The sequence below is a fragment of the Apteryx mantelli genome, chromosome 14, assembly GCF_036417845.1.
Source record: "Apteryx mantelli isolate bAptMan1 chromosome 14, bAptMan1.hap1, whole genome shotgun sequence".
Lineage (NCBI taxonomy): Eukaryota > Metazoa > Chordata > Aves > Apterygiformes > Apterygidae > Apteryx > Apteryx mantelli.
The window spans coordinates 4,327,477-4,343,163 of NC_089991.1; the positions used below are offsets into that span (position 1 = coordinate 4,327,477).

A 15,687-nucleotide genomic window follows, 5' to 3' on the forward strand; every position below is an offset into this window, starting at 1 on the left:
TAGGAATTGAAAACACCAGGTCTAAACATGGAAGAGTCTCACCATAACAGGCTAACAACAGAGGGGCAGTTCTGTAGGTTCTTAGCTCAGCCAAAGAAATTCTGTGCAGCCATGATAAATACAATTTCTCTGATGCTGAAAGACTGAGCTACCTGCTCTAGGAGAATTGCATCCTACTTCAAAAGGAGTATTTCGCCCTCTTTGAATGTCAACAAATCCACTAAGTGAGAGGAATCACATATACAATGCAAGTGACCTAGAATGCTCTTTTTGTGCTACATTTATAACTGCAGAATGCTGTTTTAATGTGACTTGACTTTTGAAAAAAAATACCCAGATCACTTGTTTCTAAGTGACAAATACGTTGATATTACTACACAAAGTCCAAGTAAGTTTACACCACCCAACCTAAGGCACCTGTGTAGTCACAGCAAAGCTGCCCCTACAGCTGCTATGTGAGACCTTTCGTTCACTCACCAGTAAGCCGCAACCCTGCCCTATCACCATATATCCTCCTCCTCCAGCTCTTGGGGCCTCCAGGCAGTGCCCACCCAACCACTGCTTCATGCAGAGCATGCAGTAACCGCAGACTGGCTTTCTGTCCTGCAGATCCGTGCCACTTCCGAGGGCTTTCAGACTTCCACCCACACTGGGAAGAGGGCAGTACTCCACCTTTAGCATCTGCTGTTGAAATCACTATCCTAACAATACACTGAACAGAAAATCCACCCTCCATGATGCTTCCTGGAGCTACTTCTATCAGGCCTGTTTGGGTTTAAAATAAACAGATTACTCTACCTTGGATTTCCTTGCCCCTTTCTTGCCGCTTGCTTTCTTTGTTACAGTCTTTTTCTGTGATGGAGACTTTGCCTTCTTTGCTGGAGGTGGAGTGATGATGGCTTCCAGTTTTCCTTTTGATCCTCGCTTCTTTGCCAGCAGCTCTGGATGAATATTGGGTAACACTCCACCACTGGCTATGGTGACTCCTTTCAATAGCTAATAAAAAAAATAAAAGTGATAGATGACAAATACCAGGATTTACTCACCAATAAAGAGAAAATGGCATTTACTGCAAACTTTGTACATTGCCTTGAGTTTTAAATTATTCTTTTATGTTTCTCAATACATATTATCTCTGAAGAAAAGAGAATTGAAATATATGAAGTATTTGAAACGAAGCTGATCATGTAGTGAATTGTAATTGCACAGGGAATAGGTATTCTTCTTGCACATATATTTGTTATTGTGAAAATCATTTGGGCTCACACAAGACCCGTTTCTTCATTAAGCTGTGAAGCCATTGAATGAAGACTGTTAACCAGCTACTAGGAGAACACAGGATAGCCACACACGTGTGGGCTTTGCAAGGCAGTCTGTGTGAGGGATGAACCCCAAAGTCCATGGTACAGGACTGCAATGGGTACCAAATTGTGAGAACACAACACCTTGCTCAAATGCTGAGTTTTCTTGAGAGGGCATTTTTTAACTGTTTTTTTTTTTTTTTTTTTTTAAAGAAACTTCAAATGGAGGGTAACATCTATAAAAGTCACTATATTTGGAAGTCTTTTAAAAAAAACCCTGTAACGTAGTTGGAGAAAAGCAGATCAATATTCAAAAGAGTGCAGTTCATTTAAGCCTTCAAAAACAGAGGGGAAATACATCATGTTCTATATTTAAAACCACTAAAACAGGGACTAATTCAATATTAGGGAGGACACAAATGATGACATCAACTCCCACCTTCTGATTCATGTTGACTGCTCCCCAGCCACAACTCAGCGAGACTCTGACCTTACAAAGGGATGATGAACGGAAAGTATTATCAAATTTCCAGACCAAAGACAGAAGCAAAAGGAGGTTAGTTGGGGGATTTTTTTTTCTCCTCCATCATGATACACAAGGTTGGAAAAACACATCTGAAAAGATAGTTTTTACTGCATCTCACACAAAAGGATATTAATCCTGGCCGGTGCCTCTGGCTGACACCACAACACTGTGATAATTACACCCAAGCTTTTCTGGCTAAGTTAAAGACATTGTGAAACCTGCAATGGTCACAGACTCTCAAGAGTTCCAGAATTCTTACTTCTGAGGCCACTGTGACAGACTTCAGTGGGAACAGGATAGGTCCCACTGGGTCCCCAGTAAAGGGGGAAGAAAAAAAAAAAAATCTACAAGATTTTCTCCACGTCTCTGAAGAGTTTATGACAATGCCCCATTCTTTAACAAAAGTGGTTGTAATAGTGCAAGTAACTGTCACATTACACACCTCTCTCACATTTTTACACATTTTAAGTGTACTGAAATACATAATTAAGCTGAGTGCTCTAGCTAGTTACATAGCCAGTATGTTAGTGAGTGAATGAGCTGTTTCCTGGTGGGCTGTTCAATAAGCAGAGGTCTTGAATTGCAATTCAGCTATGTGGAAAGACAATTTAAAAAGCCCTAAAGGAAATCCTGGCCCTCACACGATGGAGTTTTTTCTTACCTGATTTAATTCTTCATCATTTGCTACGGCCAACAGGATGTGTCTAGGAGTGACGCGACCCTTCTTGTTGTCCCTTGCTGCATTTCCAGCCAATTCAAGAATTTCCGCTGGGGGAAAAGCAAGCCCTTCTTAATTACATTGTGATCATTAAGAAAGATCAATAGGTGTTAGTTAGCATCCACGCAAAAGATATCTGCATTATATCACATTATTGCTAACTGCTCTCTCAAGACATCTAAGCCTAAAATTATCATCTTCTTTTCATTTATGTGATCAATGAAAGCAAAACGCACACTTGAAGTCTCATAGTCTAAACTATGTTTACTTTTTTTTTGTCCTTCTAAAACAGTCACCCAGCATTCTTGACTTTTTAGTGTACTTCTCCAGGTTACTTTGTGTTCATTTCCTAGGATTCCCCTCCCAGCAGATGTCAGAGTACTAGCTGTACAAAAGCTGTATTTTTTCCTCAAACCTGTCACAGATGTGAGTTCTGGCTTGCATTGCTTTTTATTCCTGAAAAATATGTTATTCTCAGTTTCTCATTTGTGACATTATGGAAAGATGTCAGCACACATCCCAGTTAGGATACTAAACACAAACTCTGCCGCTACACTAACTTAATGATTTTTTGTCTCTTTGAGAAGAGGTTTCTCTCCAGAAAAGGTAATTGATGAATCATGTTTGTTTGCTCCTAGCAGATTATCTCCTTAGAAGAAATTTCCAGTCCAGTCACATTGTGTTTAATAGCTGTGCATATGATGGCTTTTGCTGGAATTAGGAAAGATTAACTGCTCTCCTGCAAGGGTCTGTGAAGTGAAAGGCTAGAGCATTACCTGCTAACTTATCTGTCTTCAACTCAACAAACCTTCGGCAAAAAATGTAATTAATTACAAGAAAGTCTGGGGAATAATAACAAAAAAAAAAAAGACAACACATGTTTATCTGACTTTGCAATTAAGTGCTATTGCTGTCTCCATTATACATAACCTTTCATCTCCCTCTGTACAGACCGTTTCCCTGTTGCTTTTGGTATGCTGCCTTTTGTAAATCTGGTAACATTTGGAAAAAAAATAAAAAAAGAAAGGAAAATGAAAATGCTTTTAAAGTCTATTACACAGAAATATATTTGAAAATTGAACATTAGAACTACTGTATGAGATTCCTTTCACATTTAATAACGACTACACCATGAAAGCTGTCACCTAAGTTTGCTTTACAGGCAAGTAAAAAGGAATTAAGACAGTAACCTAGAAATGAAAAAGACCAAAATCAAAGCTCACATGATAACATGCCTTCACTGTAACATACTGTAAACCTTAAGCAATACTATATACCAACATACCATGGCTTTTCATTAGACTGAATTTAACATGATTATTTTTCATCATAAATCCTATAATAAGCTACTTATGACACCTACTGGAAATCTTATAGCTGTTTCTGGATGTTCTGCAGAGTGCATGATTTACTTCAGTACAGGGCAAGATAGTATATAAAGTCTAAGTCCAAAGAAGTAATTCTTGTTAAGTTTCACACTCACAATGACTTTAATTTATTTTTAAAGCAGGATTAGCAGGGTAAGGTCAGCCTGAATATGCTTTCCACACCTCCAAAAAGAACAGAATTAAGCTGGCATAACCCTTTTCATACACTTCTAAGGCACAGTTCAGACATTTCAGGTTTAGTTTACATTCACTGCAGAATACGGCCGCCTGTTGTGACAGAAGACCTCTACCCCATGCCAAAGGACAAGCCGCGCTCTCGGTTACACTCAGCGCATCCCACCGACCTCAGCAAGACTCCGTGTCACTCTAATAACGCCAACACCTCCACTTCTCTGCAGCCAGGAATTGCTTTGTTCGTATCTCAGAGTTTAGCACTGGCTGGAAAGTATGGGGAGGATTTGCCACAAACAGCAGACTACTTTTTGGTTTGCCTCCGCTTCCCCCACCTCCACTTCTTCTTTACGGCATCAGGCACTGCCGAACAGTTGGGCCGTGTTATTCTCTGCAACTGATCAGCATAACTATGCAGACAGGTCATTCTGTAACTAAAGAGCCTCAGAAAGTGTTATGCCTGTAAAGCACAGAGGAATGTTTTATTTGTTCCTCATAAAACTAAAATGTCTGCCTCGTACAGTGGAGAACTGTTCTTGTAAGTGCTAAGCCCTCTTCCTTGGACAGGAAACTCATTTTGAAATTACAGTTTTCTAATGGTCCTTTAGGGAAGTTGAGGTACCCCGCTTCCTTTTCAGGAACAGAAAGCTTTGCACTGGCGTTGAGGACCACAAAAGAGGAGCTTGGGGAGAGGGAGGGAGAGAGGAGGAGGAGGGCATGGAGGGGTGGAATTTTTCTTCTGGCCTTCTCCTCACACCACTCCAAAAATAATCAAGCACTGCGAGGGCATGCAAAGAGACCCACAGCACAGCGAAACTAAGCTACGCGCACCCGTCTCCTCTGCGCGGGACTCTCCCCGGTCTGAACACGGGCCACTGCGAGGTATTAGAGCTGAAGTCAAGGCAGGCAGCAGAATTTTCTGATTCAGCTCTGACAAAGACAAGCCTAATCCAAACCCAACAGATCAGAGCACCTATAAATGTCAGGAACCAAGACTTTCTGGATCCGGATGGGATCTGAACCGCTTGGCTGGATTTTGCTTGCAGCTAGTTCTCCTTTCACATCTGTTTTATGCTGCTTTAACTCTAAAGATTTAAATGTTATTTCATCCATGTTTTAAACCAATTTTAAATGAGTTGAAAATCTAGCTCTCTCTGTAAGGGAGCTGACTCAAATTTCCAGAATAATCTCTCCGGATTTAGGTATGGTGCTGGAAAGAGTACTAGGTGGGAAAGAGTATTTAAAATTGAGGTTGGATCTCAGTTTTTCGGTCAGACCCATCCTTACAGGTGCCCTTCTGCCCGGTTCAAAGGTTTGAGTCACTAAAGAGCTCTGTTTCATTGCAGGTTATCTTCAAACCATGGGAAAAAGTGTGCAGCATCCCTAGTCTGGGAGCATCATTACACTGGGTCACAGGCAGTCAAAAGGAAAGCCTAATGCAGAGATATAATTTTTTTTTTTTAATAATGAGGCAGGTTTAATTATATGCAAGTTTAGCATTTGTAAACACAAGCTAATTTAAGCCTGCCTGGATATGTAAACAAGTAAATATCAATCATCTACGAGAATTCACAATAAATGGATTTAAAAAAAAAAAAGAACAATTGCAACAGAGTCGAGACAGAAAGTTTTCTTCTTAAGCATCAAGAAAAAAAAAATTCCTTTTAAGAGCTTCATCAGTGACATTAGGATTCACTCAGCACATATTTATCCAGGCAGACGACCAAAACAAGAGTATTTTACAAAAACGAGAGCTCACAGAACAGATGTAAATAAGATGCATAATGTCTGTTCCATTCCCTTCATATATTTACTTAAGGCATTTTCTCCCCCCCTGCTGGGAATAACAACAATAATAACACTCAAGCAAAGGGCAACTATGAAACACATTTTATAGAAGGACTAAACACCAAAATCTGTATTTCTTTTAAATGAGAAACACAGTAAGTTGTTCGATATTATAAGCTTTTGAAGGTTCAATTCTGCAATTCTTACATATCGAAATCTTAGGTATATGAAGAGATACTCCTTATATTTGAACAATGACTTTTTCTGTGCTTTTTTACAGATTAAAAAAAAGCAGAACATGTATTGCTGTAACTGCAGATGTAAAAAAAAAAAAAGAACTTTCAGTGAAAAAGCTGTTAGAGGTATATAATTAGGGAAGAGAAATAAAACAGTAATGTCATGTCAGCATGTCATACAGTCATGTACGGACAGCTGTTATGTAGCAAGAAAAGCACAGGATGCTTTAGGAATTAGATTATAGTATGAACACATCAGCATGATTTAAAAGACACAGTTATGATTAATATTTTTATTTTCCTTCATCTTTAAACTAGATGGTTTAGTGGGAAGAAAAAGTCTTAAAAGTTAAGAAATTTTCTCTTAAAAATTAACTAAAATGTATGTCTCATATCTATCAGCTGAAAAAAATCCTTTGCAATATTTAGAACTAGGTTAATGGATATGGGTAACAAAAACTGGTCTAAGCCTGTTCTTAAAAACTTGAACCAAAACTGCTTTTTTCTGCTGAGGTTTTTAAAAGTTCAGTTAAATATTTTTAAAGGAGAAAAGAAAACAGGCTGTATATCTCTGTACTTAAGCCTGAGATAAGACCACAGGAAAAGCTGTTCTCAAGGCATTTCCTACTCAAACTCAACCAAAAAGTGCTAGAAATCTCCACAGAAACCTCATCCTGGAGCAAGTTTTCAGAGCGAGTTCCTCATCCTTGGGGGGGGCTTGTCTAATCTGATCTCTGGGCACCTCTTACACATCCAAAGTTCCCAATTTCATTATTTTCATTTGCCTATTTTGCAGTTGTACCACTCTGCCTTGAATACCGTTGCTCTGGTATTTCACAGCACTTGAGAATTTTGGAACAAGAACTCACCAGTGAGGTTAAAACACAACAAATTCCCATTAGACCTAAACAAAGCAGGCACAGTAGCAACCGCAGACCTCATTGGAAACAAGTAAATGCTTTCTTCTCCCACTCCTGGGCAACGCGCTAGTTCATTTATACTAATTATCAAACTAAGTATTATTGGTCACTATTGAATAAGATTCTTTAAAGCCTAAGTGACAAAGCCTTTAGCTTAGCATATATTCTGGACTATAGTCTTGCTTTCTAAATGTAAATATTCAATTCAGTCTGGTCTCCGAGTTCATCCCCCAAATGTTTTTTTCTTTGTTTGGTTTACTGCTGTTGTATTGAATCCCTTTGTCCACCTTCTCTTCAGGGAGATGAAATCATAGCTTTGAAAATTAAACTCTTAACAACTAACAGGTGACGTGCTGAGACAAAGCCAATTTCTGAATGCGAAGCTTCCAATAGGAACAAGTCAGGGTTTTCTAAAAAATTTTGAAGCCTCTCTTCCAAAAGAAAATTGAGAACAATATCCAGAAATCAAAGAAAAATGAATGTTGATATAATCCCATTGAGAAAATGTGTATTTGCTACAAAGCCAACTACATGACAAGGAGTCTGTTTATCGTAATTTAAATTAATCATCCTTCCATCAGCATTTTATTGACTTCAGAATCATTTTACATGATTCCGGAAGGTTTTAACCCAATCAACCCCAATCAACAAAGATTGCTAAGAGTTTCCTGCATTCTTCTCTCTCCATATTCCACCCAATCCCCCTGGAATCTGCAGCCCTAACAGCAAAGGTAGAATCATTTAGTAACACTTTCCCGCGTATGCATTCCAATAAAACAATTCTCAGCCTTGATTCAAAGTCAGGGAAATTTGATGCAGTGAAAATCAATTCAAGAAATTTTATTACTTTGAACAAGCCTTGATGAAACCTCAACCCTCAACAGGGCAATCATCCTCTTAGGCTGTGATAAAAAAACCCTTCAGTCTTTAGTCTCTGCGCTATATCAAAACTGGGCCCCTCAAAGGAGAAACGGTTAACTTTGCCAAGTTATTGTAAGTTTTGCATTTCTGTGAGGCAGATGACAGACTCCTATTTACATAAAACTCAAATTCAGGCCACAAAAGCCACTTCCACTTAGAACTTTCTGATCCCTTTCACACTTCTGTTCAGCTCTTTTCTCTTTTCCACACTTTTACACCATCCATTATTCTTTGTAGGAAATCCAGTGCTATTTAACTTCCTAATTTTACAAATTTCTTGGTTAAATATTGATCTGTAAAAGGTATATGAATTCATTTTTCAGGTAAACCTGAAAGTCAGTTTAATCTCAAATGCTGTTTATTACAGACAGTAACACCCTGAGTACTAAGTAAAAAATCATAGTCTATTTCTTCTCCACTGACTTAAAGAAGTCTATTTAACTCAAATTAACTCTTTTTCTTTTTCAGCGGTGCTTCTCCTACCTAGCAGTTTACACTTTGCTGTTACTCCTAACAGTTTACATATGTTTTAGAAATGTACTCAAACATGATTAATTTAACTGCTGCCAGACGTTAGTTGATAGAGCGCAGCACGTATGCTTTGGTCTGGCTGCTTTAGAGTACAGGAGACTACTAATGCCTGAAGACTTGGTCTTAGTTTAGTCTTTGACCTTTGCAGGCATATGTTTTGAACTTACATTTTCAAACATTAAAAAAAGTCAGGTGGAAGATGCCACTCATCTACTGAAACTAGTGAGCACTAATAACACTTAACAAAAGAAAAAGAGGAGTCGAGCTCATATTGAAAGTCTGGATTTTACTGAAATGTCTCCAAACTCTGGGCTTGAGCAGAAAGAGGAAATGCATATGTATATCAAGGCTGTGTGCAGCCATGCCCGCGCACGGCACAGCGAGGCGGACGGGCCAGTGTCAAGGACTTTACTAAACAAAGACCAAACTCGATGCAACCTGCACATGCTGTGCTCTCGGTTTTGCAGTGTGCTCATGTCAAAACAATCTGGTACTTTTCTTAGACGCTGCCTCTGACACTGAACAAAAGGAAGTGGGATTCAATATTTATTATTGAAAATATTACCACTCATATAAAACTGTTGTCTCAAAGTCTTTCTCCCATACCAAATCTTTTCTGTATCAAGACCGCAATGGAAATCACAATAAATACAAACATCTAGAGGCAAATACAGCTGTTATTATTTAGAAGAAAAATATTTACAAATATTTTTCCCTATTACTTTAAAGCAGCGTTGTAGGGGTGACTCTATAGCATGCTCAACACTATTTTTTTTGAAAGATCTAACTCTGGAGAAAATACCATGTAAAAAGTTCTATTACTTTGAATGTTCCGGGGTAGGTTAAATTAACTTAATATATGACTAGCTATAACTTTATCAGAGCAAAATATCCATCTAACCCAATATCCTGTCCCCAACCAGTGCCCAAGAGCTTAGGAGGATTAGAAGAGCAGGCAAACTTAAAATGGTATTTTTCCAGAATATTCCCTCTGATTCCAGCCTCTGCAGCTTAGGGACTTCCCAAGTTAGAAATGCTATCTTTGCGTTTCGTCCCCCAATGGATTATTCTTCTATGAATGTGTCTAATTGCTTTCTGAAACCATTCAAGCTTTTGGCATTCATAACATCTTGTGATAATGAGCCTCACAACATCACAGACATTCTGCAGTTCTGAGGAAAAGTACCTCCTCTCTGTTTGTTTTAAAAATATTGTATTTCACTGCATACCCCCTAAATTTATTTTTTCCCCAGTGAAGTTTATGCTGAGGATGGAGCGTTTCATCCAACTGCACCTAAGAATCCATATGGAGTTTCAACCCTGAAAGAAAATTAGGGATAAATATAGTGTAGAAAAAAGAGTGAAGACCCAAGGCAAACATGTAACATGACCAGAACTCAAGCATGCTTAAAGAATTCTTATGGAAAAAGAAAGCAAAAAAAAAGTTCTTACAATTCTTGATGTTAGAACCTCTAAACTTTGAGAGAGTCTGAGGAAAGAAACTGGCCCTTAGCCATGATGCCATTAAAAAAAAGAAAAGAACAAAACAGTTCTGACGCATTCAAGTCAGAATTCATAAAAGTTAGGTGCTATCTGCTTTTGAAAATCCGTCTCTCAGCCCTGAAGCAGGATCCCTTCAAACTGTTGGAGAACTCCCATACAGATTCCAGCCCTGCAAACTAGGCCAGCTTGCGATTGTAACTCATTATTATAGGTCATGGACACTCAAGAACACAAAAGAAACATAGCACTGATTCTGGGGACAGGAGAAAGTATTTGATAATTTGGAATAATAAAAGCATTTATATGCATGGCCTCTGATGTCTAAAGAGTTAAAAATAATTTACTGCGCTTGGTATTTTCAGAGTATAAGTGCTGATTTATCCTAGCAATATCCTGTATTATTTCACATGTTCTACAAGGTAGGGATAATAGAGATATTATGTGAGAGGAGGGACCATTACCATAAATGCCAGCGTTTTACTGAGACCAAACTTCTTTCTGTCAGCCTAACATGAGCTCATGTATCTAAAATGGGATATAACTCAGGGAAAGTTAGAAGTTGGTTCAGGGCAAATTCTATGGGGAAAAAAGACCTGGCGGTATAGGCCTGAAGGAATGACCAATTATGCTATCTGTTCTCTTCTCTGACAAGATCATGGAACCTGCCTGATGTAGTTTGTATCTGAACTACAACACAAACTGCTTAGAAAAGAGTCCAACATATATTTTAAAAATGCCCAAGTCAGACAGAACAATTTATCAGTGACAAAGCACAGCCTTATAATTATCTGTTACATTTCTCATCTACTATTAGGCTCACTTCAACGCTCATACACAAGATTTTCTTAGGGTGTTCTTCAGTCTAGTAGAAATATGCTGAAATACTGTTCTCCTTATAATTATAGACTGATAAAACCATGCTTTTACTTCTTGAAACATCAGTATAAAGGCATGATTTTGAGCAGGTAGGATTGGATTTAGTCCTAATCTGAAGCTGATCTTTAATTAGCATCCTGCTTGAATGAAAGACACCAGAACAGGTTACACTATTACAGTTTTGCTCACACTAGTTACAATGCAGAAGTAATGTAACTTCTCTTTTTGCCCCTTGGATGTCTCTGTTTTCATGCTTTTGTACTGCCCCGACCCATTGGTTTAAGAGTGGGATTAGGAGCTCACATCAAGGTCACTAGCTACAAAACTTCCAACTCTGCATCCTGGAACAGAGCACGCAGACTCTGGCCGATGACTTTTAATCCTAAAGGGGATGACTGCTTGCTGTGTTTGCATACAGCTTACCCTACAAATAGAGACTGCTCAGTGACCTGTCTTTTTCAGTATTGAGCATTCCAGTACTCACATTTGTAAATGAAAGAACATTAAAGATTGTTCTCAGAGATATCAATTTTCTGTAATGTAAACATGGAAATAGTAGTTCTTTTTACCTAGGCTGGTCTGGAAAGGAGATATTAGTTTGGGCAGTCCCGTCCTGCAGATGAACTGTTTAGCTATCATCCAATATATGTACAAGCATATTTTCATGACCCAACAAAAGTTTTGCTGAAATTCAGAATAGTTTTGCTCTCCCGATCAACTCAAAATCTAAATCTGGTTAGCTTGCTAAATATTGCCTGCTACTCTATAAAGGTAGGATATCTTCCTGCCTTCTAGCTATCTGTGCTGCAGCTGTCAGTCCCAAGAATATTGGGCCAAGATGAAGAGTCTTAAGCTTCACACATTCTTTTGTTCTTCTCCACAAGAGATGCAGATTCTTTTGACAAAGGTAAGAGTAGGATTAGAAAAAAAAAAGTGTAGTGAAATCAGTATTATTTTCTGTTTTATGCTTTACTTGCACACCTCAGTTCTTCAAAACAAAGAGTGATACCAATATTAAACTGAGCAGCAACTGACAGAAGTCATTACTTAGTTGTAACTTAGCCAAAAAAATAGATGTAATGACTGTTACTAGAATAAAAGCAAGACAAAAAAATATAGATTTTTAGATCTGAGACTACTAAAATAACTTAAATTTCATAGAGAAAATAATTCAATGACAAAGACATAAAAAACAAACCAACGTGGCCTAGCATTTTGCCCATTATCTCTGCGTGACACCCATCACAATGTGAATTCCAGCACATATTTATCCTTTTGAAACAAGTATCCATGTTGACATATCAGTATGTACTGTGAGGGCTTTAAATGTATGAAAATGCTTTTGCTGTTATTGTTATTTGTCAAACCTGATCTGTGTGACTTGGAGAATACAGTAGGTCCGTGATCTGGCAAGTCCTTTTGTGCAAGCTTAGGTTTTATAACTAGCAGATCTGGTGAAGTTTACGGGACTACAAGTTAAATTAAGCATGTGCTTAAGTGTTTACAGGGTCAAAGTCAAGGAGAGAGGCTTACCACTGAAAGAAAACTCTTCATTTATATGAATTTGAAGCACATTGACTCATGTTTTTGTAAGTTCAGAAGGAAAGTTAGACATTCAGTTAATAACAATACAAAGTTTTAAAGCTAAAGAGGCACTTCTTACAAGTATAGCAATTTTGAACTGTGACAATCTCACTTCTGCTAAAAGAATGACACAAGTCTTATGTAAAAGAAATGCCACAATAGAGTTTTTGAAAGCTCTCTGCTTGCAGGGCTACTGCCATAAAAAACCCTGCTGTATTTTAGGTCAAGCATTAATCCATGTTAGATACACATTGCATTACTTAGATGATTTTCTTTCATCTTCCAAGTATTTTGCAATATAGAAATGTACAATATACAAATACAGTTCACAATTATAAGTACACTATCAATTTGAAACATCCTGTTTCTGACTGACATTTTCAATCACAGGGAGTAACCAGAACCACTTAAGCTTACTGAAACTAAATTAGAAATTCATATTTCTGCTATTTTTCAGTTGTATGTATCAGCTATTTGACATTTTTGACCTGTCAGGAGTGTTTTTTTTTTTCTCTCTCCCTGAAGAGGTATTTTCACACTTACTGAAGTAAGGCATGGGTCCTACTATCCTCTTAATTTATTTTAAACCTCTTTTGGGACACTGTTTGTGGTATGACACTGTAACAGGGATTAGTGTTTCTAAAGCCGCCTGTTTAATTAGAAGAAATGTATTTTGGTAGCAAATGCATGTTTCAACTGTACCAAAAAGATACTGTCAATTTATTCTCTTCTTAAATTCAATTACTCCCCAAGGACCGTTACTTACGGTAGTCTCAGAATGCCTGGAACTTGAATCTGCTTTTAACCAAATGCTTTTTTACTGTGGAACTCTGAGCGACCCGTCTGCCTCAAAGAGGAAGTTCACCAGTACATCTGCTTTGAAAAACAAGGCAAATCATTGTCTTCCTCTGTGACCCTGGAAGATTTTTCAGCAGCAAGCAGAACACGAGAGGTGAACAGCAGTTCAAGTTGATCAGTTTGCACATCAAAAAGCAAGCATCTAAAGTGAGCAGTTAAACTTTCTACATCAAGAAGGGCTTTCATTTTTTAGCCCATCAGCAGCTGACATAAGAAAGTTCTCCACATCTAAAATTAATCAAGATGAAAAAGGAAACAACTGAGCTCCAGCACATGAACCTCTATTAAGGGATTCTGGTGGTGTCAGAAAGCCTGAAAACAAAAGCTCGAGTAAGCACCAGAATGCCTGAGATGGAATTCTAACTCTGGGATTCAAAAGGTGCTTATTTTACATTTTAACAAAATACATGATCAACAATACACAATGAGCAATAAAACCCAGCTGAGAAAAAAGATTTAATGGATAAAACAGACAATCAATGTTTTCTCCTACCTGACTTCAGCAAGTACAGAACAAATATAAATCAAAGCCCTACTTCTTCTGTATTCCCGTTCTCCTGCTGTTTTATAAACTTCTCCTTCTCCTCATTTGCTATGACACTTTGGCAATTGAAAATTATTTACAACGTAGAGAAGACCATTGGAGGGGTGGGGGCAGAAATTACTTGCAGGCCTGGTTCTTACTGCCTTTAAATATGCTCAAGAGACTTCTATTTTTTCAAAGGCAAAAGAGTACCTTTCCCAGTTAGTAAGAAGTTTGTAATATACTATAGCTTCAGTGACTTATAAGTCTGAAGGGAAGACATCTGATTATGTGTGTGGCTGGATCAGTTCTGAAAAATACAAACCATAAAACTTCACCTGAGTGGCTGCAAGACTCCAGATGAAGTCTGCGGCCATCCTTTTGATTGTCCTAGTATTTTATTTGAGACAAACTGGCACCAAGGCACTACTTTACAGAAGAAATAAGGAGTGGATTGTAGTTTTCTAAAAAACAGGTTAGGGGAGATAATTAGGCAATGGACCATCGTAAGACAAGTGCCACAATAAGGAAAGATGACAAAAGGAATTACTAACACAGAACTTCTTGCCAACATAAGCTAGTTAACAATTCTTAAATTAGTTCTGCAGCATAAGCAGAATTTGATCAAACATTTTGACTATGGGATTCTTCCAAGATAGGCAGGACTATATGGACTACTGCAAATAAGGAATGGAAATAAGAACACTGAATTACAGTTCTTCAGCATCCACAGTGTTCCTTCAGGGTACAAAAAGGAAGTATAGCCACTTGCTTCAGTTTTGTTAAAACACAAAGCTATCTCCTCCACGTTCAACCACAAACACACATTTGCATCCTGTGTACAGTGGATGTTACACATTATTTCCTTAGATGAAACACACAAGAAAGAATGAGCTTGAGATGTGGTTATAGAAACCAATATCTACATACACTGGATGTGCTGATGACAGAATTATTTTGTAATATTACTTCTAGGTAGCAAAAGAATCTTTAATGAATAAATAACAGGAGGAGAATACTCACTGTCCAAAGTTCTATTTTAGATGTCAAGTATATTGAAATGTGAGATAATGAAAATCACTTCATTAGCTGAAGAGCAGAAGACAAATTGTATGTCTAATTATATAGTAGTTTTTCTTTTATTACAGACAACACAGGGAAGAGGTACTTCAGCCAGCCCCTGCAGAAGAAGCTGTCAGAACCCAAGAGCCTGAAAAGCAGCACAGCAAACATGCACACTTTTTAGTTCACAGCAACTGAAGCAGCCAGAGTAATTCCTGTGTGCTAAAACTGTGTATGTTCTTTTTAGTGGAGTTGTATGGTATATAAACATGCTAATATAACAAGCATAGTAAAAACAGAAATGTAGTTTGAAAAGCACTTTGTCGAACACAGACTGAAAAAACGCTTAAATTACAAATGGGTAGATGTGCTAAAAGAAATTATAGAATGTGTACTTTTGCTGTTTGATGAGAAGCAGTGCAAATATGGTAACAGTAAGTTACCTTCAAAGTACAAAGTGTATAAAGTCATAACTACAGATGGATCCAGAACAGAACTACAAGTCTGAACAGCTGGAAGTGTTATGGAAGTTCAAGCCCCAAGCTGAACCAAACCAGAATCCCAGATCTGAACACATTATGGGCTAATTTCAGACTTACATCCAGAATTAAACTTTAGAAAAGGCCAGCAAAATTTAGCACCTCATCTTCTAAAGGATTAAAATCACTGCCATATTCTGTATACACGAGGCAGTTTTTAAACCTAGGTAAGTTCCTTTCTATTAGATCATGTCTCACTTCCCCTCCTGGTCTTTTTTGAACATTTTCTTTTCTGCAACTGC

General features: G+C 37.9%; 1 protein-coding gene across 5 annotated transcripts in view; it reads right to left on the reverse strand.

The window, feature by feature from the left end:
• MACROH2A1 (macroH2A.1 histone) overlaps positions 1-15,687 on the reverse strand; it is a 51,375-nt gene that overhangs the window by 23,621 nt on the left and 12,067 nt on the right. For all 5 annotated transcript variants that reach the window (XM_067305180.1, XM_067305178.1, XM_067305179.1 and 2 more), the window contains exons 3-4: positions 2,489-2,595; positions 799-996 (exon numbers count right to left, since the gene is read on the reverse strand). In XM_067305180.1, coding sequence (XP_067161281.1) covers positions 799-996; positions 2,489-2,595 — 305 coding nt within the window. The remainder of the gene's footprint in view (positions 1-798; positions 997-2,488; positions 2,596-15,687) is intronic.